At 36.1% G+C, this 27,629-nt stretch overlaps 1 protein-coding gene across 1 annotated transcript; it reads left to right on the top strand.

The window, feature by feature from the left end:
* The first annotated feature begins 12 nt into the window (after window positions 1-12).
* YIPF7 (Yip1 domain family member 7) lies at window positions 13-23,669 on the top strand. Its single transcript, XM_027599956.1, has 5 exons — window positions 13-129; window positions 8,211-8,369; window positions 16,303-16,450; window positions 20,741-20,922; window positions 23,507-23,669. The coding sequence occupies exons 1-5, from the start codon at window positions 14-16 to the stop codon at window positions 23,667-23,669; spliced, it is 768 nt and encodes a 255-aa protein (XP_027455757.1). The 5' UTR covers window position 13.
* The last annotated feature ends 3,960 nt before the right edge of the window (window positions 23,670-27,629 follow it).

Raw genomic sequence — 27,629 nt, 5'->3', positions numbered from 1 at the left:
CTTATTTTTCAGGATGTCAAACTTGGGACAATTTGACTCTGATTTTTACCAATCTAATTATACTATTGATAATCAGGAGCAGAGTTCTGAAGATTCTAATGCCTATGGACATGTTTATGGATCAAGAAAGTAAGTCCTTTTATTGAAAAATATGCTTTCATTTTAAGAAGGCATGATATTTTAGCAAGGATTTCCACATTGGGAGGGCTTCTTGGGGAAAGCAAAATCTCTCCCCAGCATATCTTGCTAAAATACCCAAGAAGAAATGTCAGGAAAGGTCAGAGAAATTAATTCAGTTCACTGCAGGCCCATTTATAAGTGTGTGGCTTGTCTTCTCTTTTCAAAATACCATTTAACAAGGAGCCTGAATACAGGCCCTAGACAGAACAGAAAACATTTTCATTTTACATGATTTTTTTGGGAAACTGCTCACAAAATAGATTTTATTTGACTAGTAAACATTTATCAAGTGCTTGCTTGTGTGTTAGGAATTAAGAAGGGTGCTACAAACCTAAAGATAAAAAAGAAGTTTATAATCTTGTCCCTCATAAAATTTAAGAATTTATGTCGGACAGTGGTAATTAAATGTGCAATTATAATACAGAGTGAAAACTCTTAAATGGAATTGAAATAAACGTATTTCAGAACGTGTTATTTATTTTGCGTTGACAAGTCAACTTGAGTTGAAAATAAAAATGACTAGAATTTAGTAATTTGCCCTTTACGAGGGTAAATAGGGCATTTAGGATAAGAAGAATTGGTTCAAGTTCAGGCTCTAGCCTTTGTGATATAGGGAAAGACTTTTAACTTCCCTGACAATCTTACACTGAAAAATAAGGACATTAATAATTCCTACTTCATGGAATTATCATGAAGAGCATTGTGCTAATGTGTAGGAGAGTATGTTTTAAAGTAAAACCGTTATGTAAATGTTGTTTTTTCCTATAACTATAGCTTGCCAAAGCAATGGACACTTTCTCATCTAAAGTCCCTTAAACTTATTTTATTTGTTTATACAGTTACTGCTTTGATGTTCTTTTGTGGGTCTAGATTGGTGAAATCTGAGAAAGGTCAGAACTTCCAACTTTCAAGATAACTGTTACTGAACCCTCACTATGTGTTAGGTACTATTGTGAACTTTATGTAAGCTAATTCATTGGATCCTCAGACAATCCTGAGATGAGGGCCAGTATTTTTCCCTGCTTTATTTATGAGAAAGCAGGGACCCAGAGAAACTAAGGAACTTTTTCGAGGACACACAGCTAATAAGAAATGGGTTTGGATTTTAGTTCAAGGTTGTTTGATTAGACCCAGTACTAGGGTGGACGTATAATTTATTGTACAATCAAGACATTTGTAAGAGTAAAATGTATGCTAGTAATGATAATGTTGGTACAATAGGACTAAAACTGGGTCATCTTAGGTAAAGATGGGATGTGTGGTCACTGTTTCATTCCGACACATTTAAGCCAAATAACCACATGACAAATATTTCAAATTTATTAATTCTTGAAGTTTAGTTTTCTAAATACAGATAAGTGCACTGAAAGCTCCAGATAAAGGAGGAAAAGATAAAATAAATACAACAGGCAGTGGGAACTCTTCTGTTCCAACTATGCACAGAACAATTTGGAAATTGTTTCCACAGGCTGATCAGTCCTGAAGACACAGGCAGATAGGTGCTGTTTTCTAGCTACTCCTGCTGAACCACTACTCGAAGGTGATAGGGAAAGGTATTGATATAGAGTATTTTTTTAAACTATAAAAGTTAAATATCTGGAGTTTTATTCCGTTCACGAACCTAGTCAATGTTGTCCAGCTTACCATAAAAATTTCCTGAAATGAAAAACAATCTATACTCTTCCCTTCCTCCCTTGCTCTCTCTCTATGAATGTTATCATTAGGCAAATTAAGATATTTTAAGAAAAATAAGACAAAAGGATAAGGCTGTAGAGACTTGGCTCAATCACTGCAGAATCTAACTATAGAAAAAGAACTTGACTTTATTTCATTTATGATTTATACTTTGGAAGGTCAAGAAAAAGTGTTTGGTGTCAGAAAAGTGTTAATCAGGCAGAGGGAGTAGTTTGGGCATTAAGGTCTTAACAGGATGATAACTCAAAATATATAATCTACAATGAAAGCTATCTAATAGGATTTTTCTGTTCTGTTCTCCTATTTTAGTGAAAGAAACCAGTCATCTTCTGTTTCTTTTCTCCCTTCCTTTCTCCAGATGGAATAAACACCTGGGTAGCATCTACAATCTACATTTTCAGATTAAACTAAATAAGAAGTCTAATAAGAGAGAAACAAAGCTTTCTCTTTATGCAGGGACTCATGGACCACAGCTTTCTCGCCCTCCAACGCCCCACCCGCAAACCACCACCCAATTTTCTTTCTCCATTTGATTACACATATCAACATTGCCCAGAAATCAAGATGACAAAGAAATGGAAATTAACATAACCAAATGGGGAAAACTCAAGATTGTGTTGTATTAAGCTGATGGCCTAACCTGCTTCAGTTACTTAGCATTTAAATCCAAGTTGTGATTTGGACACAGTAACATTTAAATTCCAACCCACACTGCAAGTCTCAGGAATTAGAAAAGGGCATATTAGCTGTGGTAGTTTTATGAGGTACATAAAATATGGAGTCAAGTCAGTGACTTACTAGTGTACATCAAACTCCAGAGACTCGATTTTTTATTCATACAGTGAATAGTTCAATTAAAATACACCCCAAATCAAAATAAGATGCTAACCATCCTGGCAAAAAACACAGGAATCCAGGGGATTGTTATAGTCAGTTAGTCTCCTTCTCTCTTGTCTCTCTCTCCACCCTCACACTCGTATATGGGAGTTTGTTTTAAAGATTTCATTTATTTATTTACTTATTTGTTGGAGAGGGAGAGAGAAAGAGAGAAATTGAGAGAGAGAGAACGCATGCACACGCATACACGCCTATGCCTGTAGGAGCAGGGGAAGGTGAGGGGGCAGAGAGAGAGAGGGAGAGAATCTCAAGCAGACTCCACCCCGAGTGTGGAGCCTGACCCTGGGCTCAATCCCATGACCCTGAGATCATGACGTGAGCTGAAATGAAGTGTTGGGCTCAACCAACGGAGCCACCCAGGTGCCCCTATTGGAGCTTGTTTAAAAAGCTTGCTCAGTGGCATACTGATCTGAAAGCTGGTCGACTGTGCTTACACAAAAACAATATTGTTTTATTGTTATAAAACAATAAAAATATTTATACTTAAAAATGATGAGTTTTCTTATTTTAGAATAAACAAGAAGGAGTTTCCTCATTTGAAATAACTGTTCACTCATTCGGATGGGCACTATTTCCAATCACCTGTAGCCAGTCGTCTAGGCCATATTTTCCCACTATATTTTTCTATTTTTTTAAATGAGAAATCTATTCAAATTATTTAGAGAAAGGAATAGATACTTCTGCAGAAAAGGTGACAACAACTGGAAAACTCCCTTTGAATGTTTTCATAGGACTCTAACAAATTGAAACTGAATCCCCAGCTTTTCTGAATCCTGGGAGCTGATCTTCCTCTAGTATCTCAAACGTAGTTTTGACACTGCCTATGGCATGTAGTCACTGTGCACCTGCTGTTTCAGCCAGAATCTGGGAATGTTGTATAAGTCAGCTCCCCTGCCACCATTCCCTAAAACGCACCATCATTCAACTGATCCTGTACATTTTGTTCTTACCAGGGGTATTTAAAATGTCTGATTTTACTGGCTCACCTGGAGACTGACATGGATAAAATATTTCTGAAAGTACAGACTACATTTTTTTAATCAACAGGGTATTTTGGTTGCCAATCGGTCATGCTGTTATCTCAGGCTGTTTCAGGTGATGGTGTTGCAGATTCTGAAACCCTTCCTAGTGTCAGGTTCCTGGAGGCACGCTATGTCATCTGGCTATATGTAATATATCCATACTTTGCTATTAGTTAAAATATGCAGGTGGACTTTCAATGATTTGTACTTATCTGTTGGTACATTTTTTACCACCTGATTTACACTCTAGCCCTCCATGTGACTCTGGGAGTCAGTTCATCGCCCCCATGCCTCCTGGGTCAGATTGACAAAGGAAAGCAGCATCAGGTAACCATCGTGAAGGAAGTCCAAACCGACAGTTTTGGAAGAACAAAGCTTTTAATAAAATATGTAGCTAGCGACTATGAGACAGGACACAGAAAGCATATTTCTGTAATCATAAAAATTATAACTGAGTCTTTGAACAATGATCTTCTATATTTGCTTTGGATGGTGAATGCTAAGTCCTGTTGCCTCAGAGCCTGGTAGAAACTTTTCCCCAGCTGGAGACTACACTTTATCTTAACACAACAGCATCCATCTGGAGACTTGTTGGAACCCTATAAACCCAGGTATGGGTGGTGAAAAGGGAAATACTGAAGAATTGGTGAATGTACAGAAGGTTTTTATACAGACCAGGTGTATGGCCATTGCTTTATTGCTTAGAAACAGAAGTCCTGCCATGGGTGTAGGGGAGGTTCTCCTGGTAAGAGAACACATGACTGCTGGGATGTTGTCAAAGTCAGTCTGGGTGTTCCAAGGAAACCAAAATGGTAATAAGTGAAAGATGACCAGCACAGAAGGCATATAAACTCCTGGCCTCTTACTTATGTTGTTTTCTTTGAGGAAGAGACAACTACTTACAAATGGAGAAGATGCTGTTCCAGGGTTTGTGGAAGGTGTCTAGAATGCTTTAGTGCAAGTCTCAGGAAGAAAAGGGCATACCAATACATAGCTCATGCTTATTGATCATTTTTTGCATGCCCAATACTATTCTAAATGCTTTACTTATTTCAGCCAATTTAATTTACAATAATCTTATGAGGTCCATTATTATTATTATTATCATTATCATATAGCAGACTTTTTTTTGGCTTGGGTATAATTGGCAGAAGAACCTTAAGCCCTGTTCAACTTTGATATTGACTAATACTTTTTTTTATTTGGTGCTTACTGGTTCACATTTTTTTGAGGTATAGTTGACATACAATGTTATATTAGTTTCAGGTGTACAATTTCGTAATTAGACAATTCTATACATTAATCTATGTTCATCATGATAAGTGTAGTTACTCTGTCACCATGCATTATTACAGTATTATTGACTATTTTCCCATTCTGTACTTGTCATCCCCATGACTTACTTATTTTATAACTAGAAGTTTGTACTTTTTAGTCCCCGTCACCTATTTTGTCCATCCCCCAACACTCCTTGCCTCTAGTAAACCACTAGTTTGTTCTGTGAGTTCTATTATTATTCTCATTTTACAGATGAGAAAATCAAGGCACAGATGTGAGGTAATTTGCCTAAAATTATAAAACTGGGATTTGAACACAGGCAGTCTAACTCGAGGCATGTTTGCTAACCACTGTCCTTGGTTTAGGATAAATTCTATCATTGGACTGTTTTTACAAGCAGAAGTGTAACCCCCACAGAGTCAGGAAGCAAAAGAAGAGTAGTATGACCAAAAATGTTGCCAGTTATCCTAAAGGAATCTTTTGCAGTCATCTCAGAATTGTTCTAAGTAATTTTTACAGGAAGAGGAGATGCCTACTAACAAAGTGAATGTTTAAACTCTACCAGCCAGAGTCTGATGTTTCTTTTGGTCTAATTCAGTTGACATTTGTTTCATCTGGACTAATGTGCTGAGTTAGAGATCATCAAAATTTCAATATGCATCTTCTCATGGAGCTAATTAAGATGCTGTGTAATCAAGGAGAAGAGGAATATTTTGCTGATATACTCTGCAAAACTCCCATTACCATATACGAAATATAGATATGATATAGCCTTACCATCTTAAGTATTGGGTACACTAATCTAACTCATGCAGTTGACTTTAATAGGTTAATAGTTCAGGGCTATGGGGTTGACAAAGCAATTAGTAAAGTGTTCAAGATAAATGGTTAAGAGCACACTTATGATGAGCACTGAATAATGCATAGAATTGTTAAGTCACTATATAATACACCTGAAATTAATATAACCCTGTATGTTAACTATATTGGAACTAAAATTAAAAACTTAATAAAAAAAAGAAAAAAGAAATACATGGTTAAATAAAAGTATGGTTGTTCATTGCAATTTTCAGAAAAAGGCCTAAAACCTGAGAATTGGGTTTATTTACAGAGTTTGTTGGGTAGAACTGTGGACTAATCATGTGACTATATTGGTATTGCTTAGATTTTGTTTATTGAGATGTAGTGTAGAATATTAGAGTCAACATGTACAAAGTTATACGATTAAAAAGAGAGAATTTTAATTCAGACAGTGATGGCAGGTGACCATGGTAATTTTTGTAGATAAAAGCTTTTGAGGTTTCCTTTATTGGACAGATTTTGAAATTATACTTTCTTAAATAAGTAGTAGGAAAATTTTAATATTATGCCTCCATTATAATAAGGACAAAAGAGCCCAAGCTCCTGATGAAGAAGTTTTGCTGGATGAAGGAGAAGAGAGAGAGGAAAGAAAGAGAAAGGGATGGGATCTAGCTGGTAATGGGCGCATTTTTTTTTTTTTAATGTGTTTTTCTCTTTGCCGGGGTTGGGTCAATCACCTATGCCAAATTCCCTCCTTCATGGAAATTGCTTTGCAGGGAGTAATTGTGAAAGTTACCTTTCCTCAAGCCTGGTTAGTCAGACCTGGGCATGAGTTATGGTGACGCTAGGACAGTTTGTCAGTGAAATAGTCTTGGTTAGATGCTGCCCCATTAAGTCAACTTCATTTTCCCCTTTTTTACTTCTAGAAATGCTTACATTAAAAAAAATATGGATCAAGGGGGGCTTTTCATCAACCAACAGGCCATTCAGTTTCTTATTTATAATTAATTTCTACCAGTACTTTTGATAGTAGTTCTATTTTGCTGAGAAAAAGAAAAAAAAAAAAGGTTAGGAATATGCCTCATGGCTAAGGGAACAATAACAGTAATCAACGTATGCTGTGGAGGATTCAAGAAAGATTACACCAGGTCTTTGCCCTTAATGAGCTTATGTTTGAATTAGTGAATGATTAAATGCATATATCTTTATTTTGGTAGCTTTGTTTTCCAAGAGAAGGTTATTATCTCTGTCAGGCTTACTCATGTAAGGGAAGTTGAATATGTTATTATTAGGCTTCATATTAAGATTAATGTTGGAAGGAAAGAATGAAAAGCCATTTTGTAAATATTTTAACACAAAGAGATCACAGGGAGCTGCAAAGTTCAGAATCCTGAGCTGTGTTTTTAGCTTAGCCTAAGGGGTTCTGATGAAAGAAACTTAAACATGTTAATAAGGAAACTCCTTATGTGTCTTCCCCTTCCTTCAGGTAAAAACAATTTAAAATGATCAAGTAACCTCATATACTTCCTTTTTTCCTTCCTTCTTTTCTCTAGCTCTAAGAAATTATGTACTGAGTGTTGTTTTCCAGCTTTCTCACACAAATGGTGAAATAAAAAAACAATAAAAATGTGGTCAAGGAAGTATCAAAGTATCATGTTTCAACAAAACTAAATTGCATATTTCAAAAGAAGGACACTAGGCCAGACGTAGAATCCTTTTAGGTACTCAAAGATAATTGGCAGTAATTGTCTGGGAATGGCCAGAGCTAGAAGGTCAATTTATGTATTTGTTTTTTCCTATGTACTGACTCTACTATTAAAATTGTGATTTTTTACTTATTGCTTCCACAGATTTATAGGGAATGTCATGTTTGATGATTGCCGCTGAAAATCAGTAAAAAAGCAACATCGTATAGTCTGAGCACTGCTCAGGCATCTTCACTTAGGAGTCCAACACCTGAAGTATTATTTTGTGACACTGGGCAAGTCCTTCAGTCTCCATGAACCTCTGTCTCTTTATCTGTAACATGGGATTAAAACTACAGTTTTTACCTTACAGAGTATTCATTATGGGAGAAAATGTGAGGGGAAAGTTTCCAGCACATTGTACATAATCAATAAGTGTTAGCTGGTATGGATCTTCCTTCTAGAACCTTCTCATGACCAGTTACTTCATTTTTTTTAATTAAAGGTAAATTTTAAGCAAGTTACTTCTTTCATGGGTAAATAACCACAAAAGCTAGGAGAACTCATAGAAGGAGAATTGTAGTTTCCTTCCGCGATTGGTCATGATATCCCATTCTGAGATGTATAAAAATCACTATTTTCCTTTCTCTAGACAACAAGCCAGCGAGCAGCCTCAGCCTGTCTTTGTCCCATCAGAGATGCTCATGTCATCAGGTTGCGAGGGACAATTTTTTCAGCCAGCATCCAACCCGGATTATTATTCACAATCTTCTTACGTTGACAGTTTTGATGAAGAGCCTCCTTTGCTAGAAGATAAGTTAAGGAAGTGCTATTAGTGTGTGATCAGCTAGAAGAATAATAGCAATAATCAGCACTTAATGTGCACTGTCAGCATGCCGTGTACAGTGTTTTATGTGTGATCGTTCCATGTATAAACAAGTCTGCCAAACTAAGGTGCATAAACCATTGGAAGTTTGTCTCATGCTTGTGTGGGGAAAACTGGAAGTAGAGTGTTGCCATTGCTGTGCTATTAAACGCTGTTATTAAATGTTTCTTCGGTTTGTTAAAAGTGTGGACTCCCTGACGGTTGGGGGGGGGGGAGGGGGCCTAGACAACAGTGAACACATCTTTTAGCAGAGTGGTTGTATCAAAGTAACGACCCTTCCCTACCCCAGTTAATGAAGCTACTTCATAACAGCATACTGTATCTTCTGCTATGACGTCTGGGAGCCTAGCGGGTAGTTTCTCAATATTTCTTTACTGTCATGGAGGCAAACCAGTTCTTTTTCTTCCTTGGCTCAGAGGAGCCCCTTCATGTCAGCTAGGTATGGCTAAGTGGAGAGGAATATATGATTCCAGTAAATAACACTGCTGGTGGCAAGGAAACAGGTGGACCTTTGCAGCTGAAGGTCCTTCAGGGATTTCAGGGATGTTCCATTCATTGATTTTTTTTTCTTTTTTTAATCCAGTCTACATCTGCTACTTTTGCTCTTATAGCAAATCAACATTGATGCCAGAAGCATAGGGGCTAGAAAACTAAAACTCAAGTAGATTTAAATTTAAGAGCCAAGGAGAAGTATGACTATATGAATAGTTAACAATTATGCTCTCACCCCTTTATATGTGGTCAAGTGAAAAGGGCTAGATTTTTTTTTTTTTTTAAAGATTTTCTTTTTTGTTCATGAGAGACAGAGAGAGAGAGAGAGAGAGGCAGAGGGAGAAGCAGGCTCCCAAGGAGCAGGGAGTCTGATGCGGGACTCGATCCCAGGACCCTTGGACCATGACCTGAGCCAAAGGCAGACGCTTAACCATCTGAGCCACCCAGGCGCCCCTGAAAAGGGCTAGATTAAAATTCCCAATATTTTACACCAAAAGATCAGTGTTTGCCTCATATGAACAGAGCCAACCACTTGGTATTAAAACATTCTTTCTTTATGGAACACTACATCAAAAACTAATGATGTAATGTATGGTGATTAACATAACAATAAAAAATAAAAAAGTAAAACATTCTTTCTTTGTCTTCAAAATTAAAAAAAAAAATGAACGATTTAAACCACTCAGAAAAGCACAGAAAATTATATCATAGGATTGTTGGCTCTTTAGAAGCCAGTTAGATTTTGGGATCAGTTATCTTTAACCAATTCATTCCAGTTTGCCTCTGGATAATAATCAATAGCTGAAAATTATAACTTATCCTCATTAAACATTCTCCTTGATTCCACCAACATCTCTACTTAAAAAAACTATCAGTTTTTATACAATTTACCTATATTCAATATGGAAATTTGGCAAATAGAGAAATATATGAATAAAAATATAAAAACCACCTAAAATTTTGTCTCTATGATATGACTGCCATTAATGACTTGATGTATTTTATTCCAGATTTTATTCTATTTTTATGAATGTGTATGTATGAAATACATATATGTAAATATTTTACATAAGTGTGTATATATTTTAAGTATATATGCTTAAAAATGAAATACAATATTTTTTGAATATGTATGTATTTATGAATACTTAAAAATGAAAGTTGGATCATTCACTGGCTATGAAGTTTTATAGCTTTTTTCTAAAGATTTTATCTATTTATTTGACAGAGAGAGAGAGAGAGAGCACAGGCAGGGGAAGCAGCAGGCAGAGGGAGAGGGAGAAGCAGGGTCCCCCCCTGAGCAAGGAGTCCGGTGCTGGGCTGAATCCCAGGACCCTGGGATCATGACCTGAGCTGAAAGCAGACACTTAACTGACTGAGCCACTCAGGTGCCCCATGTTTTGTAGTTTTTAAAGTTACCTTATACTGTTAAGATCTGCCTTAGGCTAATGACTTTCAGCTCAGGTCATGATCCCAGGGTCCTGGGATCGAGCCCCGCATCGGGCTCCTTGCTCCAAGGGAAGCCTGCTTCTCCCTCTCCCACTCCCCTGCTGTGTTCCCTCTCTCGCTGTGTCTCTGTCTATCAAATAAATAAATAAAATCTTTAAAAAAAGTTACCTTATACCAAAAGTATTTCTATGCATGTATTCTTTAAAGTCATTAAATATTATTTGAAAATATGATATAGAATGGCTTCATAATATTTTATTATATAAAAGTACCATAACTTAGACTCACCATAAAGGCTATTCCTTATAATAAGTAATACTTTGGTGAACATCAAAGTAAATAACTTTCATCTCTACAGAGTCTGTCCTTAGGATGGATCCATAACACTGGGATTACTGTGTCAAAAGATATTTATATTGCCAAGCTGATCTAGAAGAGCGTGATCCCCTACACCATCATAGTAGAATATGAGATGTTTTTGTTAATTGGATGGGTAAAAAGCAATACTTTGTAGTTCTTGGTTACTAGAAAAGTTATACTTTTTTTTCATGTTTATTGACTATTCTTATTTTTCATATTCTTTGTCAGATTTCTTATTGGAATCTTAAGATTTTTTCCCTTCCTTGTTTGTTTTTAAGGATATTTATATGGTAAAGATATTTAATGATTACCTGGACTATGTATTGCAAACATTTTTTTTCCTAGATGGTGTTTGCCATCTAATTTAATAGGATATAAAAGCATATAGAAATTTTAATACTTATGTTTTCAACTCTACAATATTTTTCTTGGTAAATTTTCTTTCTGTTTGCTTTTTTGTTTAGAATATATTTCTCCAGCTCTTGGTGCTGTTTATGTCCTTTTGTACATTCTTAAATTTTTAAATTATCTTTTTGTTTTGCACTTCAATTTTTGATTCATTAAAAATTATTTTAGGTTAGAGTGTGAGGTAGGACTTAACATTTTTTTTCTTTAACGAATAACAGATTTTTCCTGTAACATTTATTGAAAATAATCTTTTCTTTTCTGCTGGTCTGAATGTCTCTATTGTGATACTCTAAACTAGAATCCATCCTCCCTAATATCTTATTAAATTCAAATAAGAAATATACTAGATTTCCCCTCCCACTTTATATAGCTTAGAGAAAATTCTTAGATTTTATTTTCTCTTTGTGATTGTCCCCACCAAATTGCTAGTGTATTAAAGATACAAGAGAGCACACCTAATATAATTTTGCATTTTGAATCTATGAAATTTCTAGATGCTTATTCAATACGTTCTTCAGGCTGGGTGAATTTGTGAAAGCCTCGAGCCTCATCTGTTTCAAAGATATGAAAAAGCCACAGGCAGGGTTCCTAGGATAAGGGGATAAATGTCATTTGCTAGTTTTTATTGAGAATACACCAAACAGGGTTATCACATTATGAAGCTATAATAATTAACATCCCTTGCACAAAAATACGCTATTTGAAAATGTGCTTCTTTATTCCTTAAATACTTTGTTGTCTAAAAGACTTGTTTGGTGGTTTTATGTAAGAATGATAACTTTTGCTATTTGATTATATACAGTCAATATGTTAACAAACGTATCTTGAAGAATAATAGTCAGTTCAAGTCTGTCAAACCAGAAAAATTACTGTGATATTCAGTACTTATATTTGTAGCACAGCCTGATGTTTATATTTAAAAGGCCAGTGCCACAATTTGCATAGAAAACAAAGATATTAATTCATTTTTATATCATATATATCATATATTTTACTACCACTAGATGACAGCAAAACAATAACTTTTATATTCAAATTTCACAGCAGTTTCATCCTTTATCTTGTATAATAAGGTATTATATTAGGTTATCTACAATTAATAGATACTTATAATTTCATTTGCATACCTTGTAATAAATTTGAAAGACAAATTTTATGAAGATGTATTTTGGTAACAAACACAAAATCTTTTTTGGTATGACAATATTTAGTAGGTCTTATGTTCACTCACCATTTTCATGACTCAATGTTGAAACATGTGCAGAAATTAATTATGCCATAAAATAAGTGTTTGAAATCAGTAATAATGTCTCACAAGGCATTTTTCATTTGAGTTTCTTCAGGAATAATTATTTTGCTTTTTCAGGAAAAAAAGGTATTTTGAATTAAAGGCCACTTTGTTGTGGTAAATGTTGAAAACATATTGCTAACATAAATGTCTTAATTGAAAATAAAGTTTGAAAACAACATAAGGCTTAGGTGAAATTAGTTTAAACGTTAATATTTCCAATTTTAAAAATCTTCTGCTCTTTAAAAATCGGATTAGACATTCTGACTTCATTTTAAGCTTGTTGAACTGCTCATCTCCTCAAAGTGTATGTTCATTAAGAAATATATAACTGTACTGTGATAATAAAAAGGATCAGCATGGAAGTTGAAATGTACATGATTTACTCACTATTAACCAGTCAAATTCTTTCTTTTCAAGCTAGGGATAGCAATTGCCAACCTGGATATGAAATGAGTGAAAAAATATTCTTACTACTGCCGTGTAGACCAATGTCTGTCCAAACTTTTGAAAATGTCTCAGTCCCTGTTAGAGTTAAGACCCCTCTATGTCATGGCAGGCGTTAAAGTCCATCGGGTATTCTGTGTATAGAATGCCAGATACGCAAGATGTCAGGTGTTATGTCAGATACGCAAGATGTCAGGTGTTATGTCAGATACGCAAGATGTCAGGTGTTATGTCAGATACGCAAGATGTCAGGTGTTATATGTTACGTGTGTGGTAGCACAGGTGTTATAAAAGCAGTTGAACTATACTCTGCATCTGACCAAAGATGATCACTGAATCCTGGGAAGGGAAATTGAAGGCCTCATACAAATGATTTAGGAAAAAATCCTTCACATGGGAGAACTGGGCTCAATTAAAAAAAAATACAACTATTATGAGATTAGATACACATTGACATCCACAGCTATATGATTAAAAGCAAGATTTTTGATTTTTTGTTTTTGTTTTGTTTTGTGTGTGGGGGGGTGTGTGCCTTTATGCGGACCTCTTGCTGTTCTCCCACCTTCAGCTAACCACTTTTCTACTCTATTTCTATGAGGTTGACTCTTTTTTCTCCTTGATCTTAGATTCCACATATGATACCACACAGTATTTGTCTTTCTTTATTTATTTCAATTAACATAATGTCCTTAAAGTCCATCCATGTTGTTGCAAATGGCAGGATTTCCTTCTTTGTCATGAATGAATATTCCATCGTATGTACATCCCGCATCTTTTTTTATCTGTTCATCCACTGACAGACATTTAGGTTGTTTCCATGTCTTGGCTCTTGTGAAAAATGCTGCATTGAACTTGGGAGCTCATATAACTCTTTGATACCTTGTTTCCATTGCCTTTGGGTATATATCCAGAAGCTGGATCATATAGTAGTTCTTGTTTTTTTCTCTTTTTTCTTTTTAAACTGGCCAGGTTCAGGGCTCAGGTCATAGCCTCTGGCTGCCACCCATTGCTGCCCTGGGGACTGACCCGCACGGCTCCGTGCTAGAGCCACCATCTCTAGGAGCCCGTATCCTCCGGCAGTAAGTGGACCTGTCAGCCTGGCCTGGGGAGAGCCACAGTGGGGCAGTTGGAATGCCAGAGCCCTATTATTTATTTATTTTTTAATTTTTGAGGAATCTCCATACTATTTTCCACGGTGGCTGCATGAATTTAAATTCCCACCAACAGTGCACAAGGATTCCCCTTTCCCCACATCCTCACCGATACTTATTTCTCATTTTTTGATAATAACGTTCTAATGGGTGTGAGGTGGTATCTCATTGTGGTTTTGATTTGCATTTCCCTGAGGATTAGTGATGTTGAGCACCTTTTCATGTACCTGTTGGCCATTTGCATGTCCTCTTTGGAAAAATGTCTATTCAGGTCCTCTGCCCAGTTTGTAATTGGATTGTTTGTCTTGGGGAGGAAACATGGGTTCTTGAATCAGATTCTCCAGTGTTGAAACCTATATTTTCTGCTTGTACTTCTGTGACTTTGAACAAATTCTTTATATCTCAAAACCTCAGCCATCTGATGCACAAAATAGGAATAAAATAATAGTCCTAGCCTCGTTACATGTCTGTAAGACTAATGCATACAAATTTTGTAGAGCTCACAGCAGAATTCAGTGAAAACAGTAAAAAAAAAAAGACAACAACAACAAACAAAAAAACCCCATTCAATTCTTTTTAGTTGAAATGCACTGTTCTTTACAGTAGTTTATCTCTAATTATTCTGGGCCTCTGCCTTACTCTTGTTCAAATTTAAAATGATAGAAGGAGAGTAGCCAGCTTGATTATTGGTTCCTAATAAAGTCATGTTCTTCTCCTTTTTGAATGTCCTTTTTTCTACTCAAGATACATCTTAATGTTTATAGAACTGGTGAGAAAAGAAACTGATGTGGTGTTAATATTTATTTCTGTATTCAGTGGATGTCAGATGGCTGGATTTTTTAAAAAATTTTGAAACAAAAATGTAAGAGGGGCAGGATCTGGCAGAAGGGTCTGTGAGGTGGCAGTCAGAATTACTTAAAAACAAGGCATTGGGGGGGAAAATTAGGTATTTCTAAGCGAATTTGGACTCAAGGACACTGAGCCCCACTGACTTGGAATATTTTATTCTAACACCACCACTAACAAAAGGGAAACGTTAACCTGTCTCGAGAATTTAATCTTTGGGTGTACAGACTCAACCACACTAGCACTGACCTAATTAAAATATGGGCGCAAGAAAGAGCCATCCTCTTTCCCCTTTCCGGAGGTTCAGGCAGTTAGCATAGAACTGCTTTTGTCATCAGGCAGGGTGGAAATAAAATCCCAGATCTGGGCTAAATACCTTCAGTTTAGATAATACTGCTAATTAAACAATTATACCATGTTTGATATAAGTATGATATGATTTCAAAAGTGTTGCAGGATTTTCTGCCTTTAGTGCCCACAGTTCTTGGTCACGCCCACAGTTCTTGGTCACGCCGCTTCGAAGAATGAAGAGGTAGACCAGAAGAGTGGTGGGCAGCAAAGCAAAGTATAATGAGTGATAGTATAAAGCTCCTGGAGAGGGTGGGGGGCCCAAGAGGGTTGCCCTCGCAGTTTCTAAGTTCAGGGCTTTTTATGAGCTCTTTTGCAGAACTATCTTAAGCAATCAGGGTGTGCTGAGTCATGACAATCAGGGCTTTGGTCAGGTATCTGTCTACTTATTAGGTTAATGTCAACATACTGATGGTCTCTTTTTGCTGACAACTGGGGCTTATGTCTTAACTGCCCACTGCCTATGAAAATGACAGATGGTTTGTGGCTAATTGTCTTATTTTAGGATGTTTTGCAGAAGTCATTTCTGCAAAGGCTGCAAGCAGAATGCTAGTGTAGCCCTGTTTAAGCTGCAAAACAGGATGTTAGTGCTGTTTTAGCTGTCCTGACTCCATATCTTCTTGTTGAGGACCCTGGCCCTGACTGCCTAACTGTCTAACTAACTCCTAACAGTGTTATCAAGGGAAAATGGAGGAAAAGGACATATCTGAATAAGCAATAGGATGAGACTTTCAGTCTGTTAGCTACCATTTTATTTTATTTTATTTTTTATTGTAGAACATCTATTTCCCAATTTTCAACTAGATTTTAAGCTTATATTTGGTGCATAAGGAAGGGAAATTTTTCCTTGGTGTAATTATTTCTCTAAAATATTTCTTTAGTTCCTTGTTTGGGAACAACAAATTTTTTTTTCTTTTAATTAACTATATATCGCATAGAACTTTAGATTTTGAAGGTGTAACAATCAGATTAAAGTGCTAAGTAAATTGACGAGATATGTTAAATTTAAGTGAATATTATTTATGTTTATTTTTTATGTTTGTATTATTACTTTTTTTTTTCTTTTTGCAGAACTTGGAATTAATTTTGATCACATATGGCAAAAAACCTTGACCGTGTTAAACCCGCTGAAGCCAGCAGATGGCAGCATTATGAATGAAACGGACCTCACTGGGCCCATCCTGTTTTGTATTACTCTAGGAGCCACCTTGCTTCTGGTAATAGCAACAAGCACCAGATTTTAATGTGTGTCCTTTCAAGTGTCATTTTCAAAGAAGTGTTTGTTAAAACAGAAGAAAATATGTTACTTTATAAAGTGTAAATTGTTTAATTCATAACTACAGTTTTTTGGGGTTTTTTTTTTGGGTGAGAGAGACATAGTTAATTGAACCATAGTGACAAAGAGAAATGGTCCTCAAGTATTAGGACAGATAAAATATAAATGTAAGCAGAATTCCAAAAATCAAATCACCAAGTAAGTTTTCAACAAAGCAGACGATCCCTTATGTCTTTCTTGTTATTCAGAAAAGATTGTCAATCTGAAATATTTGAAGGAACACATGGAAATAGAAGCCCAAATTTTAGTTCTTGTTTTCTGTGACATTTCTGTTGTGACACCAGAGAAATCCCTTCTCTTTGCTCATCATTTTCTTTGCTGGGGTGTACCTGTAGAATACTTCCAATACTCTGTGAGGTATGAGTATGAGATGAGTCGCCTTGTTTCTGGTTAGGTTAATATAAGTACATTACTTTGCAATGATAACCAGTGATTTGTTTATTCAACCTATATATTTTTCTGTTATTTGAATTTCCTGCTTGTTATATAGGCAATTTTTCTCCCAGACTTTACCATTTGTCTTGTGTATGGGCTCCTTTCTTTCTTTAAATCTGGAGTAATGAGATTGAGTCCCCAAAGAAGTAAAGAAAAACACATTTCCACCCAAGCTAAGTTTAGAAGACATTTTAGCTCATACTTTAGAAAAATGTCTCATTTAAAGAAAAAAGAAGAAAAAGAGAAAAGTCTATGATTTTAAACCAAGGAGGTAATGACCATATGTTAAAAACTGAGGATGAAAAAGATGGTTGGGCCAGTCTGAAAAGTGTAGTTTCATTAAGGCACAAAGAGATAAACTTGACAGGAGAAAGAATACAGGAAATTAAAAATTCTAGGAAAAGCCCTTAAAATAACTGTTCAGTCCACTTCTCTGTCTCTTGGCTATCCACTTTCCATTAAGTGTTTTTTCTCCAATGTAGCTACAGTTTTCAAAAGTAGATGTAAAATGTATTTGCAACTAAATAAATTTTCACTCTTTATTTATTAATTTACTTTATACCAATCAAAATGCTGATAGCAATCTAGTTTCTGCATGATGATATGATTAATAATCACATCATATTTATCTAATACAATAGTATTTAATGATAGCATCTTATTTCTTCCTTTGAACTACAGCAAATGGAAGTACTCTGTAAATCAAACACTATATCAACTAGAGTTTTAATTTAGTCTCTAACCTCCCTTCTGTCTTTGTCACAGTAATTTGATAATCTTAGCTACACTAAGTTAATACCATGTCAATTAATCAAATAGAAACAATCAATTTAATATTTTAACCCATATTTATTTTTCAAGTGATTTCTAATATAACAACTGTTTGTTTTCTTGTAGAAAATGTTACCATTTCCTTAAAGGAAAACATTAATCCCATTAAGATCTCTTTGGGGGTGTAATGTTAGTCAGAATTATTTAAGTATCCTCTTTTTGTTTTAAGTACAAAGCAATATAGGCAAAGACCTCAACTGGAAGTGAGAAAATTGGATGTACCCTTGCCTCTAGGTATGATCTTGAAATTTTTGTTTCCTATTTCTTCATTTCTTCATTTTGAAGACAAAAAAAATGTTATGTAAGTTCCTTTCAGTTCTAAAATTTGGAGGAATATGTGAAAGTGCATATTTTCTGAAACATTTTAAGCAGACATTATCAGTTTAATTTTACCATTAGACGTGATTACTTCAGAATTGATTCTAACACATGTAGAGCAATAAGGACCAAAAAACAACAAAAAATCACCCAAGTATATACTAATGAAGTCAGATTTCACTCAGAGTGCATTTAAAGCTAAACTAACCATGCCCTGGATATCTAGAATTAAAATGTAAAAGAAAAGTTTATGGGCTGGAATATGCATTATACTAGAGAAAGGAAAACTAAATCCAAAACAATACTCAACTTGTTCATTTTCTCCAGAGGCATAAAACTTATAGTCATATACTTATCATTTTTATGATTTATGTTGACATAAGGCACGACATAATATCTTTTACTGGACTTTCTTCATGTTGAAGAAGGCAAACCAAAGAGGACAACCTCAAACAGTTAGCATAAACTTAGTTGTATTCTTGCTCTCAAAATTATTTTCACCCCCAAACAAAGATCAGTGGTTTAAAAGTATGGCTCTCTTTAATTTTTCCAGTAGATCTAAGAGTATGATCTGGAAAAGGAACGTGCATGACCAATGTAAAAGCATAATCACAAGAATAATGAGTATTTCAAATCCAGATATAGTAATAAAGCTGGTACAAGGAGGACCCGTAAAGTTTTGAGGTTAAAAAGAAATGGAACATTTCCTTTCCATTTCAGTTACAAGCCCTTTTTCAGAATTTGAAACTAATTAAAAATGGCAGTGGCCCCTGCCAAATGGAACTACAACTTAGAATGGATAAACTAACAAGAAAAGAGATGAAGAGAAAAGTCACTAACTGATATTGAAAGGGACAGTTTTACTATCAAATTAGTCTTGTCCACCCTCTGTATACCCCAACCTATTTATAAAACTGCTTGGGGTCAGGAAGGTCCAGCTCTGTGTCCTTTGGTTGTGAGGAAGTTGCCCTTCACCATTACAACCGTCGCTACCTCAGAATTAGCCCATCCAATTAAAATATTAAGTAGGATGTTTCTCTAATCGATTAAAGTGATTTTAAATTGTCACTATTTTCCAAGTGGAGCAAACTCACCCAATAGAGCAATAACTGAAGGGATTCTTAAGCATGTCCATTAGCATTATTAGTATTATTTCACAAGATAGCCATGAGAATACAAAAGTCACTCAGTAAGAACTCGTTATGGCTAATGCAGGAGAGAATTCTGCAAGCATGGCCCAGGGACATTTTGTGAAAGGACTTGGTAGTGACCAATCTCCCCATCTATGTAGAGGAAGAAGAACTCAAACTAGCTAGACAATTTTGAACATTCAAATGGTCATAATATTCTCCATTAATTAATTGCAAAGTAAATATCTCTTTACTCTGTAAGACATAAAGACTGTACAGATAATAGCCATGAAGAAGAAAACATGACAGCTAAAAAGCTCACTCTCTGAATTTACCAGATCCTTCATTGTTTTGCATGATTCCCATGAAAAACAGAGTCCACCTATTCAATATTTATCCAGAATTTCTAATCAGCTTAATGTAAATAGAAAAACTAAATGTGTTCTTTACTGGAGCTTTGGCATCCTCAGGTAGCAAACGTTAAGATATCCCCTGTTGAAACAACAGTAATTTGTGACTTTCTCTGGGTGAGTTTAATGGGACTATTTCACCTCCCAATCCCTAGTGCCTGTGAGAGATGGCTATTCTTATGAGTCCTCAGAAAATCAGTGTTGTATCCTGAACACTACTGATTTCCCTTTAACAGTACTTCTTTTATGATTCATTACCAGTTGGTTTATATAAACCAGCTTTTCATAAGGTATGTTCAGTTAAACTGGTAATAAAAATTAAGAAAACAAAGGATTCTATGGTCAAATAAGTTTAGGATATGCTAGGTTAAGTAAGTCCCATTATTTTGAGACTTGTGAGAGCTCCTATAGATGTCCAGGATCTAATTTTAGAGCAAAACTGACTAGGTTCAAAGCCACGTTCCACCACTTAACATTATTTTATTTTTGGCAAGTTACATATTCTCTGCACCTTAGTTTCCTCATGGGTAAAATGAGTATAATAATGGTACCTATCTCATAAAGTTGTTGTGTGGATTAAATAATTTAGTACATGTGAAATGCTTAGAATAGGATCTAACAGTAAATCCTACAGATATTTGCTAACATTACTAATTTGCCTTGCAAAATCTTCAAGATGAAATTGGAATCTCTTTCATTAATTAATTAGTTCATTTAATTATTTAACAAATAGGGGGAGAAAATATATTCTTACATCTTGTACATCTAATAAGTGATCTATGATTAAAAAAAAAACACCTAGAAATTTTTCATCTTCTCTGTGGCATGATGTGCCCCCCAAATATAATCAGGAGTGTTTGTTTTCAGGACCCGAATTCATGCGATAGCCAGTGTTTTTTTCCAGAGCTCCCAGTCTCCTGATGACTGTACCTGAGAAAGACATGAAACAGTGCTGCGCTGATTGATTCTAAAATGCTCTCTTTTTGACGTTCCAATTTCCTCTTGATGTTTGTTGTGTGTTCACCTGTGTTCTTCCCATTGTTTCAGGCGGGAAAAGCTCAGTTTGGTTATGTGTATGGCATGAGTGCCCTAGGTTGCCTAGGAATTCACACCTTGCTAAACTTGATGAGCTCCTCAGGGGCATCTTACGGCTGCGTGGCAAGTGTCCTGGGTTACTGCCTGCTCCCCATGGTCCTCCTGTCCATCTGTGCCGTCTTCTCTTCACTGCAGTAAGTGTCTGCGTGCGCTAACGGACCCTGCATGCACAGTCCTCTCTCAAACTTGCCACACCGGGGTAACAGCTAACCTCTTTCTGCTCTTTTTGGGAATGGAATTGGGGAAACTTTGGCTATTGAAAGCTACAGACAGATTCAGGAAAGTAGGTCAGTTTTGGCTCAGGTACTGTTCCTATTTGGATGATTTAAACAATAAATTAAACCAAGTTATCTGTGAAAGTGGCACTTTGGAAGCTGTTGCCTTCTTCAATATGAACTATTGTCTGGGGTAATAGAACGACGACAGAAAATTCACTTGTTTGATTTTGGAAGAGGAAGTGCCTGGTGAACATTGGAAAATTCCTTCAGCTCCCAGGCACTCTGCCTTCTAGGTGGCAAGCAACTGTTCTTTCTCAGCTGGGCTCCTTGCAGTGAAGAATTCCCAGGAACCCTGATGAGGATATTAATGCTGGAGAACTTTATAGCATATATGCTCAGCCAGTAGATTTTTTTTTCTTTTTTACTTTCTCGGAAGTTAGGATTTGCAATTCAAAACTATTAATGAGGATCCAGTAGATATGTTTCTGTTGGGCAGTTGCCCAGGGCATATGCACGTCACTACCATGGTTTGGGGAGATCAAGTAATTACATAATCCTTTGTCCCCTACATGCTCTGAACCCAATAAACATTTGCCATCAGTGTTCATTCTTCTATATCCAAGGAGGCACAATTTGCATTTTTTTTGGATGATCCACATTTTAGGTTATTAACACTACATTGGATAGCATATTATATAAAGAATGTACCAATGTCAAAGGTAGACATTTTAGGAGAGCCTTTAAAAATTTTGTTTAGATATCTCATATAGTTTTTTTCATAACATTACTGAGAGTGACTTAGTTGGAAATGTTACTTTGTTTTACATGGTCTCTATTTATTTATTTATTTATTTATTTATTTATTTATTTATTTAGCTCGAGTGGGAGGGGCAGAGGGAGAGGGAGAGGGAGAATCCCAAGCGGGTTCTTAAGCAAGCTTTTCCATTTACTGTGTTGTTTGGTACAGATATTTGACGTGTTAATACAGAATTTAGTTCTACAGCTTCTAGTTTGTTAAATGCTTCTGCCAAAGAATGCTATAGTGATTTACCATCTAAAAATTTTAAGTTTAAAACATTATTTCCAGCAAAGTTAAGGCTTGTAGCATCTCAAATGACTCTAGATTATTAGGGGAAGAAAATAAAAACTAAAATGAGATTTTGAGACTCATCAGAAGTCTGGACCTTTTTTTGATATTCATTCTGAAATGATAAAGGATGATTTAGAAATCCTTTAAATTATATTAAAGGAGAGTAAATTATCCAACCTCTAAGGCTATTACACTGAAATTTCCTTTTTGGGCATATTTCTATATCATTCAACTCAATCATATATAATTTTACAGTTTTGTTCAGAAAAACCTGTATATTAGGTTGAGCTGTAAATTATTCCTGATAGATATTAATTAAACCAATGCATATCATATTTATTAGAGTGCACTTTAAATATTTTTGGCTTATTTATAATCCAAAGCATCATAAGCTATACTGTACAGTTTTTCATTGGTTCAGTTATCAAAAGTAAAATTTTTGTCATTTTCACAAATAATAAACATAATTCTCAAGTTCACATTATACCAGGATCGAGTGAGACAGTGTAGTTTGATGGTGAAAGGAGCAATGTGCCATAGGAATTAAGAGATCTTGACCTAATGCCCATTTCGCTGTGTAATTTTCCTCAACTCACTTCATTGTTCTAAAGCTGGGGACTAGATATCGCGTGATCTTTCATAGATCTTATAGCTTATTTTTCTAAATAACGCATTCTTTTTTGCACATAAGGAAAGAAATTCACTCTTTACTCCCATATCTCCTCTTTTATCCCCACGGTGGCTAGATTTAACTACCTTATTTGCCCATTTCTTCTTAAAGAGCCAGTTGCCTCCACAGTTATTTTTGAAGATCCCAATTTGAAAAAATCCATTCCAATATTCTAAAAATCCACAATACACCTACAAAAGGAATCTTCAGCGATGAGGTGGGAGGCCACACACATACTTGTGTTCCTTACTTGAACAGCGTCAGGCTTTGCTATCTCAGATAGAAACCTGAAAAGCGGACCTGGGAGCAGTGGGGACGAGGCCCCCTACTGGAGGGCAAGTCCAGTTATCTTTCTGCTCATATGGTGCGTCAGTTTGGGAAAATAGTGTAGGAAAATGAATCTGTAACTATTAAAGAGAACCCTAAGCATAGATTTTATAAAAGATTTTCAGGAGTTGGGATTTGAATGTTGACAGATAAGGGTAATTGCAGGTGAATTTTTGTACTCCGGTTAGTTCAAGTTTTACTGAAGTATAAAATGTTTACCTCTGATGGGGAATCTGACTTCCAAATTTTCAAGCTGGCCAAGGCCTTTGACTTCATACAGTTCTTCACCCTCATTTTGCAAACGGAGAAAGTAGCTATAAATATTGTACCAAGGACATTTGAGAGGCAGCTCTGAAACAATAATCTCCTTTTCTCTTGATATAAGGTAATCATCTCTTTTGTCTTTGCTGTAGGGGCACCTTTGGAACTGTGTTGGCTCTGGTCATCGTTGGCTGGTGTAGTCTCTCAGCTTCCAAAATCTTCAGTTCAGCCTTGGGCATGAAAGGACAACAGCTTCTTATCGCCTACCCTTGTGCCTTACTTTATGGACTTTTTGCCCTCCTAACAGTTTTCTGAAGAGTATTTGAGATGGGGTTTCAAGATTCTATTTGTTTCCTGTTCACATTATCCTGGAAATGTATTAGCATTCAAATTTGGTAATATGACTTCTGCTTTATTGCTGTTGAGAGAATAATAAGCAAAGAGATAAAACAGCACTTAAGGATGGTACTTTAATAACTTGTTTGGTTTGAATGATGTTTTGCTTTTCGGTTTGGTGCATGAAAACATTTTAAAATGCTTTAAAATAAAAGAGGGTATAGTTGTTGTACTGCTGCTGTACCCTGCTTTTCTCAATGCATCTATTTTTAAGAAATTGTAAGTAAATAAAATCACATGATGACGGTATAAAGTAAATCAATGGTGAGCCTTTTGAGAAACGTTCATGACAATTCAAGCTATGTTACATGGTTAAGGTCTCCCCGTCCAGTACCTTTGAAGAATTGCAGGGGAAGGTTACATAGGGTTTTATTTACCTGAGAGCTCAATGAACTTCCTGTTTTTCAGTTCATTTACTATAATGACTGTTCTTTTGTCCCGTTTGAACAATGCATTAACTCACCACTTTTCAAGGCTTCTTTCTAGGTTTAGATGCCATGATTCATTATTATAATTTCTTTCTTTCATATGTCCTCAGTAGCCTTACTGTTTGCTCTCTAAACGTACACATGTGATGAGAGGAAATCCCAGTTGTTTCACTTTAATTATATTACTATATCTTAAATGGCTCCACAGTTCTGCCTTTTGAATCCTACCACATTATCCTACTGAACTTGCTTCACACCTTCCGAGATGATTATATCATACCACTTCACTATTCAAATCTTCAATACTCCTCCCGCATTTCTCACTGTCGGTTGATGACCTTTCTTTGCATTTTATTGAAAAATTAAAACATCCAAAGGTAAGTGCTGAATCTTCCCACCAACAGAATATATATATATATATATATGTATATATATATGGGTGTGGGTGGGTGGGTGGGTGTATACACACACACAAGAGTATTCTGCATTCCCTCCTGACACTGTTTCTTCACAGCCAGCCGTTCCACCTATATAACTAATATTTTCTTCTTGATATATATATAAATTCTGATTCCAATTCCTGTGTGTAGGGGTTTTTCCCACACCATCAAGCAATGCTCCAACACCAGCTGGATGCCTTCCAATTTGACTCTGTTCTTTTACTATCTACCTGGATATAGTTCAGATCCCACAGGTTAAGTGCTCAGTCCACAAGTCCACTCTTGGCCCCCATTTAAGATGCCAATTGCAAGTCCAGGTTGTCACCTGTACTTCTGACCAACCAGTTATAGATTGAAGGTTCCAATGACCTCTTCCTTGGGTTTAATTAATTTGCTAGGGCAGTTCATAGAACTCAGAGAAACATTTTACTTAATAGATTGCCAGTTTATTATAAAAGGATGTAACTGAGGAACAGCCAGAAGGAAGAGATGCAAAGTATGGGGAAAAGATACAGAGCTCCTGTGCCTTCTCTAGGCGCAGCATTCTCCCAGTAACTCCCCATGTTCACCAACCCAGAAGCTTCCTGGTCCTTTTGAGTTTTTATGGAGGGTTCCATAAACACGATTAATTAAATCATTGGCCATTGCTGATTGAATTCAATCTCCAGCCTCTCTTTCCTTCCAGGAGGTTGGGGAGTGGGACTAAAAGTTCAACTCTTGGCATCCAGCCCCCAGCCTTAGGGGTTTTCCCAAAGTCACCTTCATTAACATAACAAAACACAACGTTAGGAAATTTCAAGGGTTTTAGGAGTTTTGTACCAGAAACAGGGTTGAAGACCAAATGTATATTTCATACTATAAATCACAACATCACACCTGTCACTCATAATCAGAACATAAACACGTTTCATTATCTCCTATCTGAAAATAAAAATCCTTTTATTCACTGTCACTTTCCAGTTAGGACCCATTTCTGTAACAAAAATCTTTGAAACAGGTGTCTATTTTCTCTGCCTCCACTTTATCACCAACCATTCTCTCTCTCTTTTTTTTTTTTTTTACAGTCCAGCCAAGATTCATTACCCTATTCATCGAGGCCACCTTTGCCAAATCAGCAATAACCTCCACATCTGGCTAAGTCCAATTGTCAATTCTCAGTCATTCATTTTATTTGAACTCTCACAGGTATTTGAGTACCCTCCTCACCAACCCCTGTGCTGAAGTACTTCACTAGACTTCTGGGACATCGCACTTTTTTTTTTTTACTATCTCACTGTTGGCTCCTTCTCTACGCTCTGACTGGGCTTTCTTCCTTTTCTCAATCTCAAATCTCTGCTGTATATACTCACTTACTAGATGAGCTCATTTAATTGCATAACTTTAAAATCTAATGGCTCCCAAATTTCTATCTCCCATCAGGCAATCTCCCCTAAGCTCTGGACATGAACCACAAGTCACCCAGTTGCTCAGTCTAAAAACTAGTAGTCTGTCTTCATCATTCTTACTTTTACTTCTAACATCTGATCCATCAGAACATCCTGTTGACTCTATAATCAAAATAATCAAAACGTATCCAAATTTGACCATGTCTCATGAGATCTTTCATTGCCAATGCTCCTTCAAGCCACTATCATCTGTTGTCTAACTGAAAGAATCTTCTTATTGGTTTCCAGCTTCCACACTTTCTCCCCAGTAGGCTTTTCTACACACACAACCTTCATGATCCTTTAAAAATGTAAATCAGCTCTGTTATCCCAAGTCCAGAGCTCTTTAATGGCTTTCATTCACATTTACAATAAAATTCAACCACCTTTTCATAGCTCAGAAACTTATTATTCAAAGAGTGGTCCTTAGAACAACAGCAATAGCATCCTCTGGAAGATTGCTAGAAATTCAGAATCCCAACCCTTGCCCCAGACTAACTGAGCCAGAGTCTGTGTTTTAACAAGGTCTTAGATGATTTGTATGCACAACAAATCTTGAAAAGCACTGCTGGAGAGAAGAAAGCATTGACTGAATGATCTGACCACGTTTTGCCTTCCTGACCTAATCTCCTTCCATTCTCTCCCTTGTTCCCTGGTTTTATTGCTACTTCTTAGACCACCAAGTTTATCCACCTCAAGATCTTTATAGCCATTCAGTCTACCTGCAAAATTCTTCCTCCAAATCTTTCATATTAGTCAGGTCTCTGTTCAGATTTTACCTCCTTAGAGAGGTCTTTACTGGCTATTCTTTCTGAAACAGTACCTCTCCTCACTTTGCTCAATCTATTGTATTGCCTTACACTCCCAGAGTTCTTACAATTACCTGAAATTATGCTATTTATTTCTTTGTTTTCTATCTCTAAACACTTTGAGGCCAGAGACTTTGTCTATATACATCAGTTCCTGACAAAAAATAGCAGGTTAATACGTGTTGATTGAATGAATGAATGAATAAGACTGTGGTTTGCTATTGATTGTTGTAGTAAACAAGACAACCAAGGTTACAGCCCTAATAGAAATTACAATGGCAATGGGGGGAAAATAGACAATAAACAAGACAATTACAAAAGTATGAGAAGAATACTAAGGTAGGAATGTGTAGAAAAGAAGGGGGACTTTAGTAAATGTTGGGCTTCTGTAGTTTATAACCCATTAACGGGCCTGTTAATAAAGCATGGAATTTTCTTAAAATCTTGCTCTATTTGCACTGGGATGGTCTTACCAACTCTTTGTTTAAGACACATGAAGTACCACAGGCGCCTGGGTGGCTCAGTTGGTTAAGCGACTGCCTTTGGCTCAGGTCATGATCCTGGAGTCCAGGGATCGAGTCCCACATCGGGCTCCCTGCTCAGCAGGCAGTCTGCTTCTCCCTCTGACCCTTTTCCCTCTCGTGCTCTCTATCTTTCATTCTCTCTCTCTCAAATAAATAAATAAAATCTTAAAAAAAGAGAGAGACATGAAGCACCAGTGCTGTTTAAGTGATTTATTTATAAAATCATCCTATTGCTTAGCTATGCATTTACATGA

This window comes from Zalophus californianus, chromosome 2 (genome assembly GCF_009762305.2).
Source record: "Zalophus californianus isolate mZalCal1 chromosome 2, mZalCal1.pri.v2, whole genome shotgun sequence".
NCBI classification, from domain to species: Eukaryota; Metazoa; Chordata; class Mammalia; order Carnivora; family Otariidae; genus Zalophus; species Zalophus californianus.
Note: the sequence above shows the minus strand (reverse complement) of the source record. Positions and strands in the feature narration are given on the sequence as shown.